Source organism: Microtus oregoni, unplaced genomic scaffold (genome assembly GCF_018167655.1).
Source record: "Microtus oregoni isolate MIOR12 unplaced genomic scaffold, Mior012 000001F_ref0000356, whole genome shotgun sequence".
In the NCBI taxonomy this organism is placed as follows: domain Eukaryota; kingdom Metazoa; phylum Chordata; class Mammalia; order Rodentia; family Cricetidae; genus Microtus; species Microtus oregoni.
In genome coordinates, this window is record NW_024543060.1 from 36,747,822 (window position 1) to 36,768,923 (window position 21,102).

Consider the following 21,102-nt stretch of genomic DNA (forward strand, 5'->3'; position numbering starts at 1 on the left):
TCAGAGGAACTCTCACCTTGTCCACATGGAACACCCACTCATTGCTGAATACAAACAAAATAATTTTAATTATTAAACATAATTCAGTTTAAATAAAATCATACATTTTTCCTGGCCAAGGTGATTGTTACAATCCAATAAAATATCCTACCTAAGACTCTGCTAGAACTTGTAAGTGACTGCCTTTTACTAAAGAAACTGCCAGAAGCATCAGTCCTCAGCCACAGGCAGTACACCCACATACAAAGAAAGAAAAGAATGAGAGATAAAGATACAAACTTAATGATATTATTTAATTCCTGTATCCAGCTACCAAATAAACTCAAATCCCTCCCATACTATTTTATTTTTGGTTTACTATTTTGAAGTAGACTTTGCTCAGTTAACATCAGCAAAATCATTATTTTAAAAAAGCAAGAAATACTTCTTTCTGGAAGTTAAATACAATATAAAGATCTGGTTAAGCTCCTGTTTCTATAGCCCAAAGTAGAACAGTTCAGAAACGACAGCTACAACTATTCCTCCTATCTAGGTACACACTACTGCTGTTCAATGGGAAGACGTAGGCTCTGGTCACTGCAAACGACAAATGAAGGGGCTTTATGTCACAACTTCTCCAATCAGTGAAATGAAATACCGGTTCTCTTAAGGCCTCCAACTCAAACAGTATACACTGCCTTTTCTTTTGTACATTTATGACTAATCAAAAGAAGTTCTGAGCAGCACAGATACATCAAGAGGCTCCTTAATTCATCAAGAAAAGCATATAATGAATCCAAATCCAAATCCTAATGCACAATTCAAGTTTAATGTTTCTAGTATAAGTACTCAGAATGGAAAAAGCAAAAGGTAGCAAATATATTTCCCTCAAGTAATGAGCAAATATAGTGAGAAAAAAGAAATGAATAATTTTCATCTCCAGATAGTAACATCTAGGATACTAACCAAGAAGCAGCTCAAAGTAGATTAAATAAAACACACACACAAAGAAAAATAATAAATCACTTATTTATGGAGATGTGGACATGGCAGGTAGTGCACACCCCAGTGGGTGGCCCTTCTTATTAAACAGACATCACACTGGGAAGCAGGTAGATTGGTGGGACCTGGAAGTAACAGGCATAAAATTTTCAAAGAATGAATTCAAAAATACCTTTTAAAAAGATGCTTTGAAAACTTACTTTAGCACACAGAACATAATCATTTGCTAATTATACTCCTATTTTTAAGTTTTTCATTTTTGTCCCAATTACTATGTCAACACGTTGCTAGCAACTTTACCTTGCTTCTTGTCTTTACTTTTGATTTGCTCTTCTGTTTTCGTTTCAATTTCTTCTTATTTAAAATTTTCTTATTCCTAAAAACAAAAGTGAAAACTATAAATATTTACATCAAGGCATACAAAACCAGTGAAAACAAATAATAGACACTTGCATGTTTCTTAGAGCTTCTATAAAGCAACGTACTCCAAATATGCATATAGAAACTAGTATTTAAGTAACTTTTAAGAAGCCGGGCAGTGGTGATGCATATACTTAATCCCAGCAATGGCAGTGGATCTCTGGGTTTGAGGAAAGCCTGGTAGCAGAGCAAGTTCCAGGACAGCCAGAATATACACAGAAACCCTATCTTTAAAAACCAAATCAAAAGAAAAGACAGGAAATACATATTAAACTAATAATTACAAAAAGGACGGTACGGTATAAAGCCTTTTCATAAAAGTGAAGCATTTAAGGCATAAAATGAAGTTTAAAAAAAACTTTCTTTAGGGCCAACCAATGCTCATGGGGAGGCGGGGTGGATGGAAATGGATGCCACTAAATCTGGCAACCAGAGTTCAATCTATGGAAGGCACATAGTGGCAGGCCAGCTGTCTCTGAGATTCACATGTATGTGGTAGCACACTAAATCTGGCAACCAGAGTTCAATCTATGGAAGGCACATAGTGACAGGCCAGCTGTCTCTGAGATTCACATGTATGTGGTAGCACACTTGCACACACATGTATATGTACACACATAGAAAGTAAATATAATTGTAAAAGAACCAACTTTTTCTTCCTCAGTGGCTATGTTAATAAACAACAACAGAAAACGTGTTCTTTATGCTAGTGAAAGAGGCAATACAGAAAAGTTCAAGTAAATTTTTATTAAATTACTATGAATATAAAGAAAATATTGGGGGGCTGGAGAGACAGCTCGGTGATTCAAAGCACTGGCTGCTGTTCCAGAAGACTAGGGTTCAATTCCCAGCACTCACTTGACAGCTCACAATCATGGGTGGGTAACTCCAGTCAAGGTGAATTTGACACCCTCATCCGATCTCTGCAGGCACTGCATGCACACAGTACACAGATATATATAGAGAGAGAAAATACCCAGACACATAAAATAAAAATCAAGATTTGGAAAAAAAGAGAAAAGAAAACCTGAGTTCATAATAGTTAGCAACTATTTCTGAGTGCATCTGTCCCAGGCCTAATCTTTGCATTAAGGTAAAGGACCTTCTGAGTAACTTAGAGAAAGATGCCCTTTATCCCTGCTCTCACCCAAAGCAGTAAAGTAATGTGGGATTTCCCTCTGTATGCGGTGATTACCATTAATGAATAAACAACTGCTTTGAGCCTATAGCAGAGCAGGACGGGGCAGAGCAGAGCTAGGCAGAAAGGAAGGGACTGAATGCTGAGGGAAAGAAAGGCGGAGTCAGAGAGATGCCATGAAGCCTCTGGAGACATATGCTGGAAACTTTACCCGGTGGCGATATACAGATTAATAGAAATGGGTTAAATTAATATAAGAGTTAGCCAATAAGAATTTAAAACCAATGGGCCAAGCAGTGACTTAATTAATATACAGTTTCTTTGTGATTATTTCAGGTATAAGCTAGCTGGGTGGCTGGGAACCAACAGGCGGCCCTTCTCCAACAGTAAAGAATAAAGAGGGAGAAATAAGAAGCTAGGAAAATATCTCATTTTCATACAACTCCATATTCTGAATGCTTGCTATGCTGAGAAATACACTCCTAAGCAGCAAAGACACAAAAGGCAGTTTTTGCTCTGGAGGAGAGCAGATACTTAAACGGAAAGCACAATTTAGCTATCTAGTAAGAGATTCCTACTACTCTAATAAAAACAAAAGTTTTTTCTCTGCCTATAATTTCAGCATCCATAGTTCTCATTAGTCTAAAGCAGGAGAATCAGAAATTTGTGGACATCCTATGCTACACAGGGAGATACTGTCTAAAAATAAAACAAATACAGAAAAGGATAGAGTGGTGAGACAGCTCAATAAACTTGGGTTCTATATGGTAAAGGGAGAGAACCAACTCCCACAAGTTGTTCTCTGATTACAGAGAGACAGAGAGAGAGACCAACAGAGACAATGGGAGAGTATTAACAAATAACAAATAGATGAATGTAATAAAATAATTTAAAGATAGAAAAGGAGGAGGTAGAGGAACTGAATGGGGAGAAAGGCAGAGGGGACATAATGCAGGGATAAAGATGATCACAATACTGATTATCGATTCTGAGGTCAAGTTCTAAAAATCTAACTACTATGATTGAAGCAGTAGCAAAGGGGTGGGAGGAACCCCTTCCATTCCCTGGTCCCTTTAGCTACCTAACCTTTGTGGTTATTCGATTGAAACACACATCTAGAGCTTGAAAGATGCATCCACATAAGGGGAAAAAATGCAATATTTGTCTTTTGGGGTCTGGGTTACATCATTAAGGGTGACTGCTGCTAGCTACATCAATTTACCTGTAATTTCATTTTTCTTAACAGCTGAATAATATTCCATTTTATAAATGTACATTTTCATTATCCATTCATCAGCTCATAAATATTTTGGCACAAATGCCATGGGAGTAACCAACCACATTTTCATTGCATTTAAGGTCCCAGTCCATGAGACTGAACCCGTATGTGACACTGCTAAAGAGGCCAAGAACCCGAGACTAGACGGGCCCTGGGCCCTCTGTTTATAGAACACAGCAATAAACAGTTCCTAATGACTGTGTGTGTGTGTGTGTGTGTGTGTGTGTGTGTGTGTGTGTATGTGTGTGTGTTTGAATATGGTATGAATAAGCCTCATATGTTTGAGTGCTTAGTCACCAATGGAGTGGGACCCTTTGAAAGGATGAGAAGGATTAGGAGGTGTGGCCTTGTTGGAGAAAGTGACACTGGGCTGTTTTAAGGTTCACTCTCAGCCTGTAGATCAGAATGTATGCAGCTCTCAGTTGCTGCTCCAGTGCCATGCATACCACTATGCTACATGCCATGATGATAATGGTCTAAGCCACTGAAACCTTAAGCAAGTCCTCAAATAAATGTTTTCTTTTCTAAGACTTGCATTGGTCATGATGTCTCTTCACAGCTATAGAACAGTGACTAAGACACCCATAGATCAGAACATTACTCAGCCCTGGTCAGAAAAACCTCTTACAGTAGAAGGCAATTAACTCAGAGACCCACATCTGGCAATGTGCAAACTGTGAGAGACTTTGGAACACTTAGTCCTTAATGGGATGACTTTATCAAACAATTCCCCTTGAGGATCAGGTGTCTAGGTAAAAAGGGAAGTGAAAAAAGATTTAAGAGCCAGAGGTGGTGAATGACACCAGGGAACAGTATGGTCCAGATATAACAGGACTGACAGACACTTGAACTCACAAAGGTTGTGACAGTAAGCAGAAGACCTGCAGATTCAAACCTGATAAAATTTCAACACTAAAAAAAAGGGGAAGTGGAGCCCGGAGGTGGTGGTGCACGCCTTTAAGCCCAGCACTCTGGAGGCAGAGGCAGGCAGATCTCTGGGAGTTTGAGGCCAGCCTGGTCTACAAGAGCTAGTTCCAGGATGGGCACCAAAAACTACAAAGAAACCCTGTCTCGAAAACCAAAAAAAAAAAAAAAGTGGACACAATGCCCATTCCTAACCAAGGATCTATTTGCAATTCACGCCTGGTGGGAAAAGGAAAAGTCCCTTTTCTTCAATGAGTTGTCATTGAGTATATTAACAATCCAAGGCAGGCACCAAGACCAGGCATATTTGGCCAACACAAAACCAATTTGGGGTGTGTGTGTGTGTGTGTGTGTGTGTGTGTGTATGTGCGTGTGTACTTCTTGTTTTGTCATTTTTTTATCTTATTGCTTTTGTTTGTTTTGAGAGAGAGAGAGAACATAAATAAAGTTGAGTGGATGAAGTTGGGTGGGGGGTAGATCTTGGACTTGGAAGAGTTAAGAGGAGAAAATACGATCAAAATATACTATACAAAAAAATTTAAATGAAAAAGAAATAAATAATTAACCAAAGTAAGAGAGTAGGGCTCACAGAGGAGATAACAATTGATCTTGAAATTGTGACTGCCCCCCAGATCTATGCAAAAAATAATAATAAAAGCCTTTTTCTAAAGCCGAAAATGCAAAAAAGAAAGAAAGAAAGAAAGAAAGAGAAAAAAGAAAAAAGTTTTAACTAGGTCATTTGTAGGCAGGAAGGCTATTTCCAAATTAAAAAGTCAGGTAACAGAGTTAATCTGCTAAAACAAAAAGGGGGGGGGGGTGTGCTCCATTTTCAAGTTACTAAAGGATTGGTTATAAGATGGACACAGGCAATCAGCATATGAAAAATTGCCTGTGATTCCACTCCTCACATCAAAATAATCACAAAAGCTAGACAATTATATCTCCTAAGAGCTCTTGTTTATGTACACAGAATCTCTACTTCAGCTACTCTAATAAATGACCTCTAGCACCTGGATCATGGCAAAGCTTAACACTTCTGTATGTCCACCCCCACCTCCTTCTAAGTCTGATCACTAAGGAGGTTGAGCATGACCTTAAGTGTCTTTTGGCCATTTGAACTTCTTCTGTTGAGAATTCTCTGTTCAGTTCAGTGCCCCATTTTTCAATTGGATTAATTAGCATTTTAAAGTCTAGTTTCTTGAGTTCTTTATATATTTTGGAGATCAGACCTTTGTCTGTTGCGGGGTTGGTGAAGATCTTCTCCCAGTCACTGGGTTGCTGATGTGGGAGTGTTATATCAATCTGTTGCTTTCAATGGTTAATTAATAAAGAAACTGCTTGGCCTGATAGGTTAGAACATAGGTGGGTGGAGTAAACAGAACAGAATGCTGGGAAGAAGAGGAAGTGAGTTCAGAACTGATGCCGCTCCTGTCTGGGGCAGACACGATGAAGCTCCAACTCAGGATGAATGTAGGCTAGAATCTTCCCAGTAAGCGCACCTCATGGTGCTACACACATTAATAGAAATGGGCCAAGCAGTGTTTAAAAGAATACAGTTTCCATATAATTTTTTCGGGGTAAAAGCTAGCCAGGCGGCCAGGAGCCGGGTGGCAGGAACGCAGCCCGCAGCTCCTACTTGCCTTTTTGTCTTAGTGACAGTGTCCTTTGCTTTACAGAAGCTTCTCAGTTTAAGGAGGTCCCATTTATTCAATGTTGCCCTTAATGTCTGTGCTGCTGGGGTTATATGTAGGAAGTGGTCTCCTGTGCCCATATGTTGTAGAGTACTTCCCACTTGATCTTCTTATCAGGTTCAGTGTGTTCAGACTGATATTGAGGTCTTTAATCCATTTGGACTTGAGTTTTGTGCATGGTGATAGATATGGATCTATTTTCATTCTTCTACAGGTTGACAACCAGTTCTGCCAGAACCATTTGTTGAAGATGCTCTCTTTCTTCCATTGTATACTTTTAGCTCCTTTATCAAAAATCAAGTGTTCATAGGCTTGTGGGTCCTCGGGGTTGCTTGACAGACACTGTAGCAAATAAGCCCTCTCCCCAGCCCCTAGAATGACCTTTTAATGTTACCTTCATGATCCTGTCTCAAACATCTGCTCAGGTGACTACAGAAATAAGGGCAATTTGTGATGGCTCCAAAGCTACAAAGAAACCCTGTCTCAAAAACACCAAAAATAAATGGATGGATGGATAGATAGATAGATAGATAGATAGATGATAGAAAAAAAACTAAATTATGTAAGGTAACCATTGATAAAATTAAAGGACCAAAACTATGTTAATACTATCTATAGTTAGTGTTGAAACTGAAAAAAAAAAAAAGGAACACAGATGTATAAAATATCCAAACTACTCTCCACCCAAATTTAAATAATTGACTATGGTGGCTAATACTGACTGTCAACTTCATTAGGTTCAAAGATACACCTAAAAGAGCAGGATGAAACACCTGTGGGATATGGCTAGGAAGGTATTTCCAGAGACAATTAGATCCAAGGTGCTCTGACCTAACTTATGACTTAACCCACTGGTAGATTCAGTTTTTGAATAGAAGATTATCTGGTAGAACTATGGAAGAAAGCCTAGTTATAGGAAGAAGGCCCCTGTGGGGTGTGCCTTGGGGGGATAAATCTGGGCTTTGAGTCCTTCCTGTTACTCCTCTTTGCTTCCTGGCTGCTGCCCTTCTCTGCCATGCCCTTCTCTGCCATGCCCTTCTCTGCCATGCCCTTCTCTGGTGTGGGATCCCCTCTGTGCTGTGATTACCATTAACGAATAAACTGTTTTGGACCTATAGCAGGGCAGAACGTAGGTAGGCGGGGAAAACTAAACTGAATGTTGGGAGAAAGAAGGGCGGAGTCTGAGAGAAGCCATGTAGCCCGCCAGAGACAGACATGCTGAAACTCTAGCCGGTAAGCCACAACCACAAGGTGATACACAGATTAATAGAAATGGGTTAAATTAATATGTAAGAGTTAGCCAATAAGAAGCTAGAGCCATCAGGGCCAAGCAGTGATTTAATTAATACCGCTCTGGGTTATTATATCAAGGTGAAGCAGCCAGGAACAAACTAGCGGCCTCCTCAGCACACTTCTCCATGGTGTTTCTGCCTTGCCAGGGACCATGACTGAAACTTCAGAAACTGAGCCAGAATCAATCTCACCTGCCTACTCTGTGGAGGTGTCCATCACAGCTGCAACATCCTAACCTACAAGCTGTCTTTTCTACAACTCTACATCTAAAATCATTACTCTTTTTAAGTGCAAAAGGCACAATTATCAGATTGTGAGCAAAAGAAAAAACTTTCAACTAATTTTAAAGACAATACCAGTTGACATACTAATATGGATGGAAGATATTTCACAAGACCCCACCCAAAGAGGGAGAAATCAGTATTCTCAAGGGACAAACCCGATAGGTTACCCAATCCCAGTGGTCAGCCCTACACACTACACACATACTCCTGAGTGGTACTAAACAGATTCAGTAGATTCCACGTGCTCCTGTGAGTGCATGCGCACACGCGAGCGTGCGTGTGTGCGTGCGTGTGTACATATACATAACAATACAAATTTTTAAAAGAGGTGACGGATTTGAGAGTGAAGGAAGGGGAACAGAGGAAGCGTTGGAAGGGGGAGTGTAGCAGCCAGCTTCTACAAGGTCAGCTAGGTTAGGCACCACCTGTAGGAGCCGGCTCCTACACCATCAGCTAGGGTTCCTGGATAGGGGATCCTCGAGGCCAAAAAGAAAAGTCAAAAGAAACAGAAGACAGGCAAGAATCGGAAGGACTGTCTGGTCATGCTGGAGCAGCCAAACAGCCCTGAGTTTAATTCAGAGTTTGTTTATATACAAAAGCAGAACGAAACACAGCACAGTCAGTCAGTTTCTAACCACAAGATTCCTGTCCTTGAGTGAGCAGCCTCCTCTCCAACACGTGCTTGCTGCTCGGAAGTATCCTTACTTTCTATCTTGATGGTTCTGAGGTTTGTTGTCAGCAGTATACTGTCTACTAGATAGAGTATTCTTTTCTCATGGGCTAAATCAGAACTTTTTCACAGCCCTCATGGTTAAAGGAAAAAAGTGAAGCAGGCAAGCTTAAACTCAAGTGACTTCGTTAAGTCAGAAATGACTCCAAATGGAAACTGAGTCACACGTGGGCTTCCACAGGGGAGGGAGAATGGAAATGATGTAAGTACAATACTTATGCATGAAAGACGCAAATAAATTAATTTTAAAAACCAAAATAATATAAAGAATGCATTTAAAATACTGGCAATAATATCTGAAAATTAAAATTAATTCTAGGCACTATGCTAATCAAATATAAAATATAAAAGCCATAAATAAAAATTTTGAATATTTTAACTAAATGACAAGAATACTAAAATGTTTGTAATGCAATTCAAGTGGTACTTGGATGAAAATTCAAAGATGTTCATACTAGAAAATAAAAATCTAAAGTAACTGACATAAGATTCAAAACTGAGGGGTGGGAGGGTAAAATTCAAAATGAAAGCAGTAAATGACAATTCTGAGGGGAAATATAAAAGAAAACAAAAGTAATAGAAATAAAACCATCAAAAGCCGGTTCTTTGAACATATAAGCAAAATTGGAAAATGGATGGCTAGAATAATCCAAAAAAATAAATAAATGTTATCATAAATGAAAAAGGAATCATCACTACAGACATTAAAATAATAATAAGAGGAATACTAATAACTATATGCATAAGCTTGGTGACGGAGGTGAAAAACGCATTCCTTGACAGACACAACTTGCCAGAATTTATGCAACAAAACAGACATCCTTTAACTGTGGGAACGATGTGAAGAGGGTAAATCAATAACTTAGCAAACTTTCAAAAGCTCACTGGTGAATTTTATCAGCTTTTAAGAACAAAACTACAGCAATTCTGATCCCTTTAGAGGATAAAGCAGAAGGAATACTTCCTCGCTCATCTCATGAGGCCAGGATAACCCTAACAGTAAACTTGGCGTGGTAAATAAGTTCTAGAGAACTACAAACCAGCATCTTTATGAAGGCATATGCAAAAGAAAACCTCTAAATTTTATCAAATTGAATCCAGAAATGTATAAAAAACATTCAGAACAACCGAAGCAAATGTATCCCAGCTATGTATGTATCATTTGAAGATAAATTACAGGCTAAAAATAATCTATGACATGGTCATAGCAATAGATGCAGGAAAGGCACTTGGCAAATTCAACTCCCAACTTGTAACAAAAGTTCTCAGTGAACTAGAAATCAAGAGCAATTTCCTCAACATGCAAAAAGAATATCTACAGAAAATCCTACAGATGGCATCCTACTTTGTGAAAAACTGTAAGTTTTATCACTAAGATCAAAAACAATGTAAAGGCATGCTGTCTGATTACTCTATATCAATATCATTATGAGAACTCTAGTTAATTCAGTAAAACAAGAAAAGGAAATAAAAGATATGCTGCTTACAAAAGAAGAAATGAATTGCCTTCATTTTCATTTGCAGATATGTCTGCCTATGTCAGAAATACAAAAGAACAGAAAAAAAAACAAAAAAAAATACAACAAAACAAAAGCCCTCTTGTACCTAATAAATAATAAATAACATGGTTGCATGATACAACATTAGTAGTGGTAAGTCAACTGTTTTGTTTTATACCAAAAGCAAAGTAGAATATGAAAATATTATATCCTCAACAATGAAATATGAAGGTATAAATCTAATAAAAATACATGCAAGACCTAACTGAGGAAAACTGCAAAGTTCTGATGAAAGAAATAAAATAATTAATATTTCATAGATAGACAGAAAGACTCATTATTATCAAGATTTCACTCTTAATTAATCCATGTATCAATAAATACCCTAGTAAGTTATTTCTGGGATTCTAGCAAATGTTCAAAAGTTTATGAGAGAGACAACACCTATAATAGATAAGACAATGTGAAAATAAAAATGTAAATATCTCACTTTAAGAGTAGCTATAAGGCTACAGTAATCAAGCTGATGTAGTGCTGAAGAAACAAAGGACAGATCATCAGCAAAACAAAGAGCAGGGGAACCCACAACAGACCCACATCAATATAGTCAAAAGGCATTTAGCAAAGAGCAAAGCAAAGCAATAAAAAAGGATGATATAACAACCCAGTAAAGACACCAAGTAAAGGGGACTCTAAATACAGATCTTACATCCTTTACGAAAATTAATTCAAAACGGAAAACAGACCTTGAATGCAAAACTCAAAACAATACAGTGTTTAGAATATATAACAGGAGAAAACCCACATGGCACTGAGTATGGCAACAGTTTTTAAAATAAAATGCTAAAGCATGAACCAGGAAAATAATAATTGATAGAAAATGCCTCCTCCCCATATATGTGTATGTGTACACATATATATGTATGTATATATACACACAATGAGAAGGAAAAGATACAGACTAGAAAAAAATAGCTACAAAAACCATATCTGACAGAAGACTGTTATCCAGGCTATTCAAGAACTCTCAAATCCAACAATACCAAAACAATCATCTTGGGAGGAAATGAGGAAACATCCTTGACACTTCCTCAAATCAGATACAAAAATAAAAATACACACCTGAAAAGATGCTCTAAAACAGGTGTTATCAGGCAATACAGATTAAAACAACAATGAGATCCATTAATCAGAATGTCCAAAATCCAGAATGCTGACAACACTAAATGTCAGCAAGGACACAGGGGAACACCAACTACGAAAAGCTTCATTTCACACACATGAAATGTACAGCCAGGGGAGAAATTCGGCAGTTTCCTACAGAACTAAACATACCCTGACCATATATCCAACAATTAAAGATTCTGGAATGTATTTACCCAAAGAAGCTGAGAATTTACATCCACACAAAAACCTGCACATGATGTTTATAGGAGTTTAACTCATAATTGTCAAAACTTAGGAGTTGCCAAGATTCCCTTCCAGAGAACAAACTATGACACCTCCAGATGACAGATATTATTAAGTATTAAAAGAAATATGCTATCAGGCCACTAAAGAGAGGAAGCATACCATTAAGTGCCTCTGATGGAGTCTATCAAATATTTAAGAACACCATGCCTATGCAATTTTTAATCTAGGATAATTTTGTCTAACTCATTTTATGAGGATAAGGACAATACCAAAGTCTGAGAAACACCCAGCAGATCACTTATGTGACAAACATCTGTGCTCTGATGTGCTGACAATCTTACTTTCCAAAGACAGTCATAAGTCCCAACCAAAGAAAGACTTCTTTGGAGCTCTGACCCTCATCAACTGTAGCTTCAAGTATAACAGAAGTTTTCTATATTTTCTTTCTAAAATGTTTCTCTTTTAAGAACCAGGATTTCTTAATTCCTACTGCTCAGACTAGAGAGGAAACACAAACTCTCCGGCTGTATCACTGAAAACGATGCTGCACAGAACCATTCCCAACTGTTCTCCTTTCTGGGAATACCAAAGGATGCCCCCTCATATTGCAGAGTATCGTGTTCAAGGCATGGTATTGTCATCAGTATTGCCACCAAAAGACTTCGTATGCCTTGTCAGATCATCGCCTTCTGGGCATGTGGTGTACAATGAGACAAATAGGCAGGTCCTCCTTTAATATAAAGTGGGTTTCTAGTCTAAAACCATCCCTGTGCGAAGGAAAACTATTGGGCACTGTAACAATTCTCAAACATGGAGTCAGACTGGATAAGCTGCCGTAACAAGTAATGCTTGATTTGTATCTCAACCACCAAAAGCCTAACTTTGCAAAAATGGGATACCATCAAAAGAATGTTCTATTAGCTAAAGTCAAAACCATTAACAACTTCAAGCTAGCAATTTGAGTCAGGCACTGTTGTATTTCCTTTGAAAATTCAAATATCTACATATCTATTATGATGCTTTAGAGCATCTCAGTTCCATTTAGGAACAAGAATGTGTGTGTGTGTGTGTGTGTGTGTGTGTGTGTGTGTGTGTGTGTACGCACACAGGAACATGCGTAGTCCCTGTAACAGGTCCAGTGCCTTGAAACAGGTTTGACAACTTGACTCTATTTACTTGTCTGTTACGGCCAAGAGTGAGAAGGTCAGTAGACAGTGAAGGAGTTCATCAATTCAGAGGTCCTATTCTAAGGGTCAGGATTCCATTTCAACCCAGTCAGAACACTGACGGTGGTATGGCAAGTGAGGATTCTACCCACACTAGAACCTTAAAAGTAAGCCCATTCTTTGTTTCTTATGACCACTGTGGATGTTCCTGTACATGTTGCTAAAAATGAAAAAGAAAGCTCCTTTTACCTTTCATATCTTTCTTCATCATTCCCATCAATTAATGTCACTCAGCAACCGCCAGCTTCATTATCCTACCATTATAATAAATACTTCCCTGAGCCTCTCAAAAGCCCAAGATATCGTACCCAGCAGAACATGCCCATTCATGGAAGCCACATCCCAGGTGGCAACTGAGCATGCAGAGGATCAGCAGCAGCAGTGCTCAGCTGACACTGTTAGAATGGGGTTTTCAGTGCAGCCAGAACACAATCACGTTCCTCGGATGGCTCCTGGTAGCAAGTGGAATAACAGAAAGGTGACAGACACACCAGAACTTACCGTGGAGTGCTCTGTGCTAAGGGGAAGTAATCAAAGTAGTATGGAGCAGAAGCTGAACTACAATTCAGCCAGAGAAAGGTTTCAGCCACTACCTTGGAGAAGCTTAGGTAGAAATGCTCCTTTACAATTGTCTTCCCTCGAGACAAATGGGCCAGGCACTTACACATGAGCACAGAACAATCTATAGGTGCAGGGAATAAGAGGCATGCCTGGGGAACTCAGCTACCTCAATAACTCTTAATATGCCCCAAAGCTAGAAGAGCATGTGCCTACATCTCTGGGAAAGAGGGTGGATAATCTAACTGTAGCCCCTGTAGCATCACCACTGAACTAGAATACCAAAAGGCACTATCTAATAAATACAGAAAAAAATAACAGAATCGAAAAGGGGAAAAAAACATTTTAAACTTCTATTATAATTACTGACTCAGGCAAAGACTATCAAAGGACATTAAAACCATTAGGTGAAAGGTCCTTACTCCCACAGTGATGTGCTCATTGCAAAGAGAAAAGCATAAATTACAGGGGAGAGGTCTGATGGGTACTGGTGTTAGCATCATTGCAGTAAGGAAAACCAGCAACCTAGACTAGGGCAGCATACAGTACTCAATACTATACTATACTATACTATACTAAAAACGTCTACAAAGAATCTAATGAATGTCAGAAACATGAACAATAGGAAAGGACCCATCCTAAAAGGAGCTAGATTTATAGAGCATTATAGAAAAAATATAATGCTAGATCTCGGCTTAATATAAGTAGCCAGGAGATTGGGGATGCCTAAAGCAATTTTCTGAAATGATGAAACTATTCTATCCTTGACTGTAATGATGATTCCAAGACTCTTTAAATGAATATTTAAAGAGGGTTAGTTTATTGCATGTAAATTAAATCTTCACTAACCTAACCCCACACAAAAAGAAATCTGCACACTTAGTCTGTTGTTGAGAAAAACAGGAAGTGGTTTTGTTGATTTTTTTATGCAGAATAGTTTCTAGTATGAAAATATTGCTATTAAGTTAACATATTTTCATCTATTAAATTATTATTTTTTAAATTAACATAGTTTTCTTGAGAGCCAAGATTTTTTACCTCTCTTGTGCTAGGAGACTAATGCATTTTACATTTCTACCAATTAATATGCCAACAGAGTAGTATCTTTGCCTTAATGTGTTTATAGAACATATAGGATTCCACAGAAAAACAGCTGTGTGAAGTATTACCTATTCACTAACACAGATACACATATAATTCAACCTACATTGTTCCCTAATCCACTTCTGGAATAATGTCTCTTCTTAGCTCAAAACCATCAGGATTTTCCCAATACTTCTGATTAAAATTTAATTTTTCTTGTTCTTCCAGATACAGTCCTTTTGGCTAATCTCTTCAATCCTAGAATGAATCCCCAGCCCTCTCTCCCTCCTGATAGCTACATTCTAGCATTAATGTTAACATTTTTATTATACTGACATCCAAACTGCCTTCCCCACCTCTACTCAGGAAGTTGAGCAGGCCCAGAGTGCCATCTCTTCGTCATAATAGTTGTTTTCTTGGTGATTTCATTTTACATTTCCCCTAAGTATTTTTAACTTTCACCCCCCCAAACAGACAATACACTCAAAACTGGAAACTTCAACACTAAATCTTAATAAGACAAATGGTTAGTTCTAAGTAATAACCCTCAGCATTTGCGGAGTTGACTTCTTAACCTCTTATAACCCAAATTCCATACACAGAGGGAATGGACCATTCTTCTGTTCTGTTTTGAGATGGTATACCATGTTACCAGTGGCTAGCTGTGAACTTGTTATGTATCAGAGGCTGGTCTTCAACTCCTGAACCCCTGCCTCTATACTATCCACGGATTGGGACGGTAAGAGTGCACTAGCATGCCAGTCAAGTGGGATTTTTAAAAAGGAAAAAAGTAGCAAAGGAACTAATTAATTTACCCAGAAAAGAACACGAATCCTCATTTTGGTCATAATGTTCTCTAATATTCACGGCAGGGGTGCTCTTCGACCACTGCAAACCCAGTATCCTCACATTAAAAAGACATTTAACATGTATGGGCATGAAGCCTTTAGATTACCCTAAAAAGTTACAAGAAACAGAAATTCCAGCAATCAGAAGGCTGACTCAGGAGGATTGTTCTTATTTTGGGGCTGCATAGTGATTCTGTTAGGGTTACATAAGATCCCAAAAACCATAAAACAAAACATTCAGGCTGGGCCTAATGACACAAGACTATAACTCCAATGATGTGGGATTCCCCTCTGTATGCTATGAATATGTTTTATTACCATTGGTTAATAAAGAAGCTGCTTCAGCCTATGGCAGGGCAGAAAAGAATGAGGCGGGAAAATCAAACAAAGATATAGAGAGATAATTGGTGGAGTCAGAGAGACACCAGGTAGCTGAAGAAAGAGAAAGATGCCTTAGGCCACAGCCTCATGGTGATACATAGATAACAGAAATGGGTTGATTTAAGATGTAAGAACTAGCTAGGAATACACCTAACCTATTGGCCAAACAGTTTTGTAATTAATATAATTTCTGTGTGATTATTCAGGTTTGGGCAGCTGAGAAAAACAAGCAGTCTCTGTTTACACTCCAATCACCAGGAGTCAAAGAAGCAAGATTCACGGCCTGGTGAAGTCTACAGAGCAGAACATGTTTCAAACACACACAAACAGCCCAACTTAACACATAAAAAGAGGTAAAATTTGAATGTGTACTAAGGCAGTCTACAGTCTGTAACATTCCACCACAGAAGTGTGACACCTCTCAAATGTGAAGTTGTACTACCATTCAGAGAACTGATTAAACACTGTTTTTCTTGCCTTGCCTGGCCAGTCCCTTTCCCCAAGAAAATGTTATAATTTCAATCAGTTTCATTAATTCAAAAAGCACACATAGGCTGGGCGGTGGTGGTGCAAGTCTTTAATCCCAGCACTTGGGAGGCAGAGGCAGGCAGATTTCTGTGAGTTCTAGGTCAACTAGCACAAGAGCTAGTGCTAGGATAGGCTCCAAAGCTAAAGAGAAACCCTGTCTTGAAAAACGAAAAAAATAAAAAAAAGCATACATATTCACCCATTGAATACATAAAAGCTATTATTCCTACATTCAAAATCACTGATCCCCAAACCAATAGTAACAGGCAAGACTATTGCTTCTATCCATATGCTCAAATTCTTTCAGCAAAGAAAACAAACCCCTAATATTTAGTAATATATAATGTGCCAAGTACTTACACATATTTGTCCATCTAATCTACAAAACAGCCCACATTGTTATCACCTATATTTATAAGAAAACTAAGGAATGAAAGCTATGTAACGTTCATGGTTACACAACTAGCAAACAACAGATGACAATCAGGACTTAAAGCCACTCTAGTGTCCAGAGTCCAAACTCTTAGCCACTTTGTTAAAATACCTTCAAAATCCTAGACACTACCTTGGGTTTGAATCTTATACCTAAAACAATCGAAAATACCGAATTTGTTCAACATACCCTGATAATTCACTTACATTTTTGTTCCCTGAACCACAAGTTTGTTCTTCTCTTAAAATCTTTCTAATTTCCTCATATGCACTTCTAAATCTCCTTCCTCAAGGCATGTCAACTTCAATGCCAACTTCCAAGGAGAACTTTGCTGACCCTATCACCTAGAGTAGTTCAACTATAAATATTCAATGCTCAATGGTGAAAATGGCTGCATCTCCTTTATCATTACTTATCACAAGAAATGACCAGTTGTTAGCACCACCCAAGTGCACATTCAAAAACATTAAGGATTTTGTCTTGTACTTACTACTCTGCCTTCAGTACCTACAACAGTATATACCGTGGACAGTTATTTAGAGAATAGATGCCAAAACATGATGCTTCCTCTTCAGATCACCAGAAAGCACAGATACGATACCATCTTCAAGAAATTATCGGTCTGTATATTTAGAAATACTTCCTTTTCTATAGTAAAGAAAATCAACCCTATCATCATAAACCCGTCTTCACTGACTGCTATCAATCATCCCCTCCTTCAATTCTTTAATATCCTCCTCTCTACTTAAGTTCCCATAGTTGACCATCCCACCTGCCCTCCAATACTTGAATGACCTTCCTGCATTTCCTCCCAGGTGGTGTAAACACTTTCCATCCCCCACCCCATCCCACACACACATTAAACTTATTCCAGTTATGACTACTTGGCTCCAAAGGTACCAGTGACTGGGAAGGTGTTCTCACTTATTCGATATCTAGCACTTCTGAAAGCATTTTTTGTTTGTTTGTTTGTTTGTTTTGTTTTTCTTTATTAGAACCTGAGGTGCTACTGCCTGGTCCGTTTTTTAGTTTTCTAACTCTTCTCTGTTTCTTCTATTGTTCCCCTTTTCTCAAACCTTTAACCATGATGCTCTCTAGAATTTCAGCCCTGTTCTCATCTATCTCCTCCAACTCAGTGCCATATAAAAAGAACACTAAACCCCAACTCTTCTTCCCTAGCATCCTTAATTTTTCAAGTGACTGAATTTAATCCAATTCACAATAAAGAACAGTTGCAGGTGAACTATAATACACAATCATATTGTAAACAAGCACCGGACAGCATTATCAAAGTAATGTTGGTCTCCATGAGTATTTCTTGAGCTAATTCAATCAATTCCTCATGTTTTATTGATAACTTGCAGATAATGATCAATCTAAAAATCACCAATTTTAAGTAAGTTAACCTACATTTAATTTTGTCTACTACTGCTAGTACAGTTCTGGATTAAAAAAAAAAGGACATTATTAAAAAAACAGTAGAAAGTCAAAGCAAGAATATGCAACATAGATTATTGCACAAGTTTAGAAATAATATAAAAAATAATTTTAAATCTTTAAGAAGGATTTGTGCAGGTGTAGAACAGTGCAATAATTCAGAGACACTAGCTCAAGCTTAGACCTAATTCTCAAGGTAAATTCTCTAATGTGATTTGTGCTGCTTTCCAAAAACCATTAGCAAGAAACACACTTGTGACATTCTTACCTTCGTTCTAAATAGCAAAGTGTAGTTACTACACACATTTAAATCCACGGCTTAACTACTGATGCACACAATCCTGCCAACAAATAGATACAAGTGGTTTATCCAGAAAAAAGTGTGGAGGAAGTTCCATCTTTACAATTCTCCAACAGATCAGCCTTAATACAGACGGGTACCCTAGCTAGACTGACAGACTAGACCTCTCCTAATGGGAGAAAAAGATGGCCACGTGGCCATCATAAGCCACACTGACTTAGGGCAAAGGCAAGGGAAACAAAACAAAAACAAAAACTCGGCTTCACCAAACTCACTTTTAAAAATCCTACTGTGCTTTTCTGAGTGTTCTGTAAGAGACTGTGGGAAGAAACAAAGGTGATTCCCAACGACCACGCTCCTTCAGGGCATGTGACAAGTGACAGCGTGAAAGGGAAACAGCAGGAGAGAGCCCTTAGCTTAAAAAGGTACCCATATTTTAAGGAAAAGAAAATGAAAGCGATCCGGCATCTCTATCTAGGAAGTTGACAGTGTAGCCAGTCTAACTGAAAGAGGTGAGCAAGCTACTAAGACAGCAGGTAAACCCTAACCAGTTGTCATATTTTTAAATTCTTCAGATGTTTTCCCATTTTCCCTACAAAACTCCCTGTGCTCTCTCAAACCTGTCAGTAACAGGAAACAGAACATCAGATGAAGGGAAAAGGCCGGATGGCACCTCAGAACAAGGCAGGAGCTGCGAGCACAATCAAGGCCAAAGGCCCCAGAACCAAACTACTCTCCTCAAAATCCCGATCGACCACTTCTCACATCTGCACAAATCTCCATCTATATCCTTTATTCATAACTCTCCGCCTTGCTCGGTATCTAAGACACCCTACAAACATCACTGTCTTTAACCTACACCATTGCTCCCAGTACTGAAAGGCAGCCTTTATGGAGGGCAGCTATAGGAAGGCAGGCAATGGGGAGAGGTCGTGCAAATACCACCGCAGCTCAGACAGAAACGTCAGCACCTCCCCTGAGGACTCTCGCAAACTCTCCTGATGCATTAGGGTCTCATCCCTCTCTACCATGCCTCCTTTCTCAACAATACACACACGTGTCATGACGGACCTGCACCATCACCCTCTCTAGCGTTACCCACACGCACCCATCCTCCCTGCCTTCCCCTCCAAAAGACACACACACACACACACACACACGCACACGCACGCACACTTGTGACCACCACACCCTCTTGCTATCACCAAAGTGCTTCTCCCATCAGCATCCAGCGCTGATTGCAAGCCCGGTGCTAAGTAGGTGGACACATGCGCGGGCGTGTACACACACACACACACACACACACACACGAGAGAGAGAGAGAGAGAGAGACAGAGAGACAGAGAGAGAGACAGAGAGAGAGACAGAGACAGAGAGAGAGACAGAGAGAGAGACAGAGATGCACATGCATGCGGCGCGAGGAAGGGCGTCCGCGAGACTCACCTGGAGGCCGGGTGTCCAGTGCTGCTGCAGGCCTGGTCCCTGTCACTGAGCGCAGTGGTGTAAATCCTCCGGTAGCGGTCGGCCAAGGCGCGGCCTGACAGCAGCAGCTGATAGTGACCCCGAGAGTCCGTGGCGGACAGCCCCAGTCCCAGCGCAGCGGTGGCCACCGAGCCATCGGGAACCGACATGAACAGCGCCCCCGGCGCCGGGGAGGAAGAGAAGGTGGCGGCTGCGAAGAATCCGTCGCCGCCGGGCCCGGAGGAGGCGGCGGCGGGGGAGGCAGTCGCCGCGCACATCATCATCCTCGCCACCGCCGCCGCCTCGTCCCCGCGGGCCGGGCGGGCGGGCAGGCAGGCGCGCGCCCTCACAGCCTCCGCCAACGACGACGGCTGGAGCAGCGGCCTCGGGCGCCCGCAGCAGGGACACTACAAAGACTGCGACCTCCTCCGCCGCCGCCGCCTTCTCCTCCTCCTCCCCGCGCCGCCCTCGCCGCTGTTGGGGCCGCTCATCTAACCCCGCCACCCGCGGAGTGTGAGGAGGAGGCGGTGCCGCCGCCGCCGCCGCCGCTGCCACCGCCGGAGCTGCCCGCAATGGGAGGCGGCCGGCCTCACAGAGCATGCGCACCATCTCGCACATGCTCAGTGATCGAGCCTGGCGCCCTAGCCAGCCCCACCCCCTCCGCCAGCGACGGCGCTGCGGGTGCCGAGTGGTTCCGAAGCCGCACCGAATCCGCGGCTCCGGGTTTTACTAACAGCACGAGGAAAAGCCTGGGCTGTGCCGGGGAAGCTGTCAGTGGCCGCGTTCTTCTTCAGGTAATGTGGTTCGCTCCTGGTGAGAGAACCCGAACCTGACTGAAAGAGGTGCCAGTCGGTCTAAGGGCCTGCTGCCTGCTCCCAGGACCGTGCTGCCAACGTGAAGATGAACTGTGCCCAGTGCTGGCCAGGACGCATTAGCCCTTTGGCAATTTTAATTGGAAATGGGGGAGGGAAGCATTATATTTAAGTCTCTTAAAAATAGCTTTGAGAAGCAGGAGTCACCGTGGCTAGCTCCTGGAATTTCAGCACTTGAGCCTCCAAGGCAGGAGGATTGTCTACAAGTTCGAGGTCACCCTGGACTATGTAGTGAGTTCTGTCCAGTTCCTGGCCTGGGCTGTGAAGTGAGAACCGATCTTAAAAAAACAAAATACAAACGCAGACAGCTTTGACTAGGAAA

At 40.4% G+C, this 21,102-nt stretch overlaps 1 protein-coding gene across 13 annotated transcripts in view; it reads right to left on the reverse strand.

Annotated features, from left to right (window-relative positions):
• The window catches only part of Mycbp2 (MYC binding protein 2), a 226,395-nt gene extending 206,052 nt beyond the window's left edge, over positions 1 to 20,343 (reverse strand). For all 13 annotated transcript variants that reach the window (XM_041674411.1, XM_041674457.1, XM_041674467.1 and 10 more), the window contains exons 1-2: positions 19,891 to 20,343; positions 1,282 to 1,357 (exon numbers count right to left, since the gene is read on the reverse strand). In XM_041674411.1, the coding sequence (XP_041530345.1) occupies positions 1,282 to 1,357; positions 19,891 to 20,192 (378 nt within the window). In that variant the 5' untranslated portion in view covers positions 20,193 to 20,343. The remainder of the gene's footprint in view (positions 1 to 1,281; positions 1,358 to 19,890) is intronic.
• Positions 20,344 to 21,102: the final 759 nt, after the last annotated feature.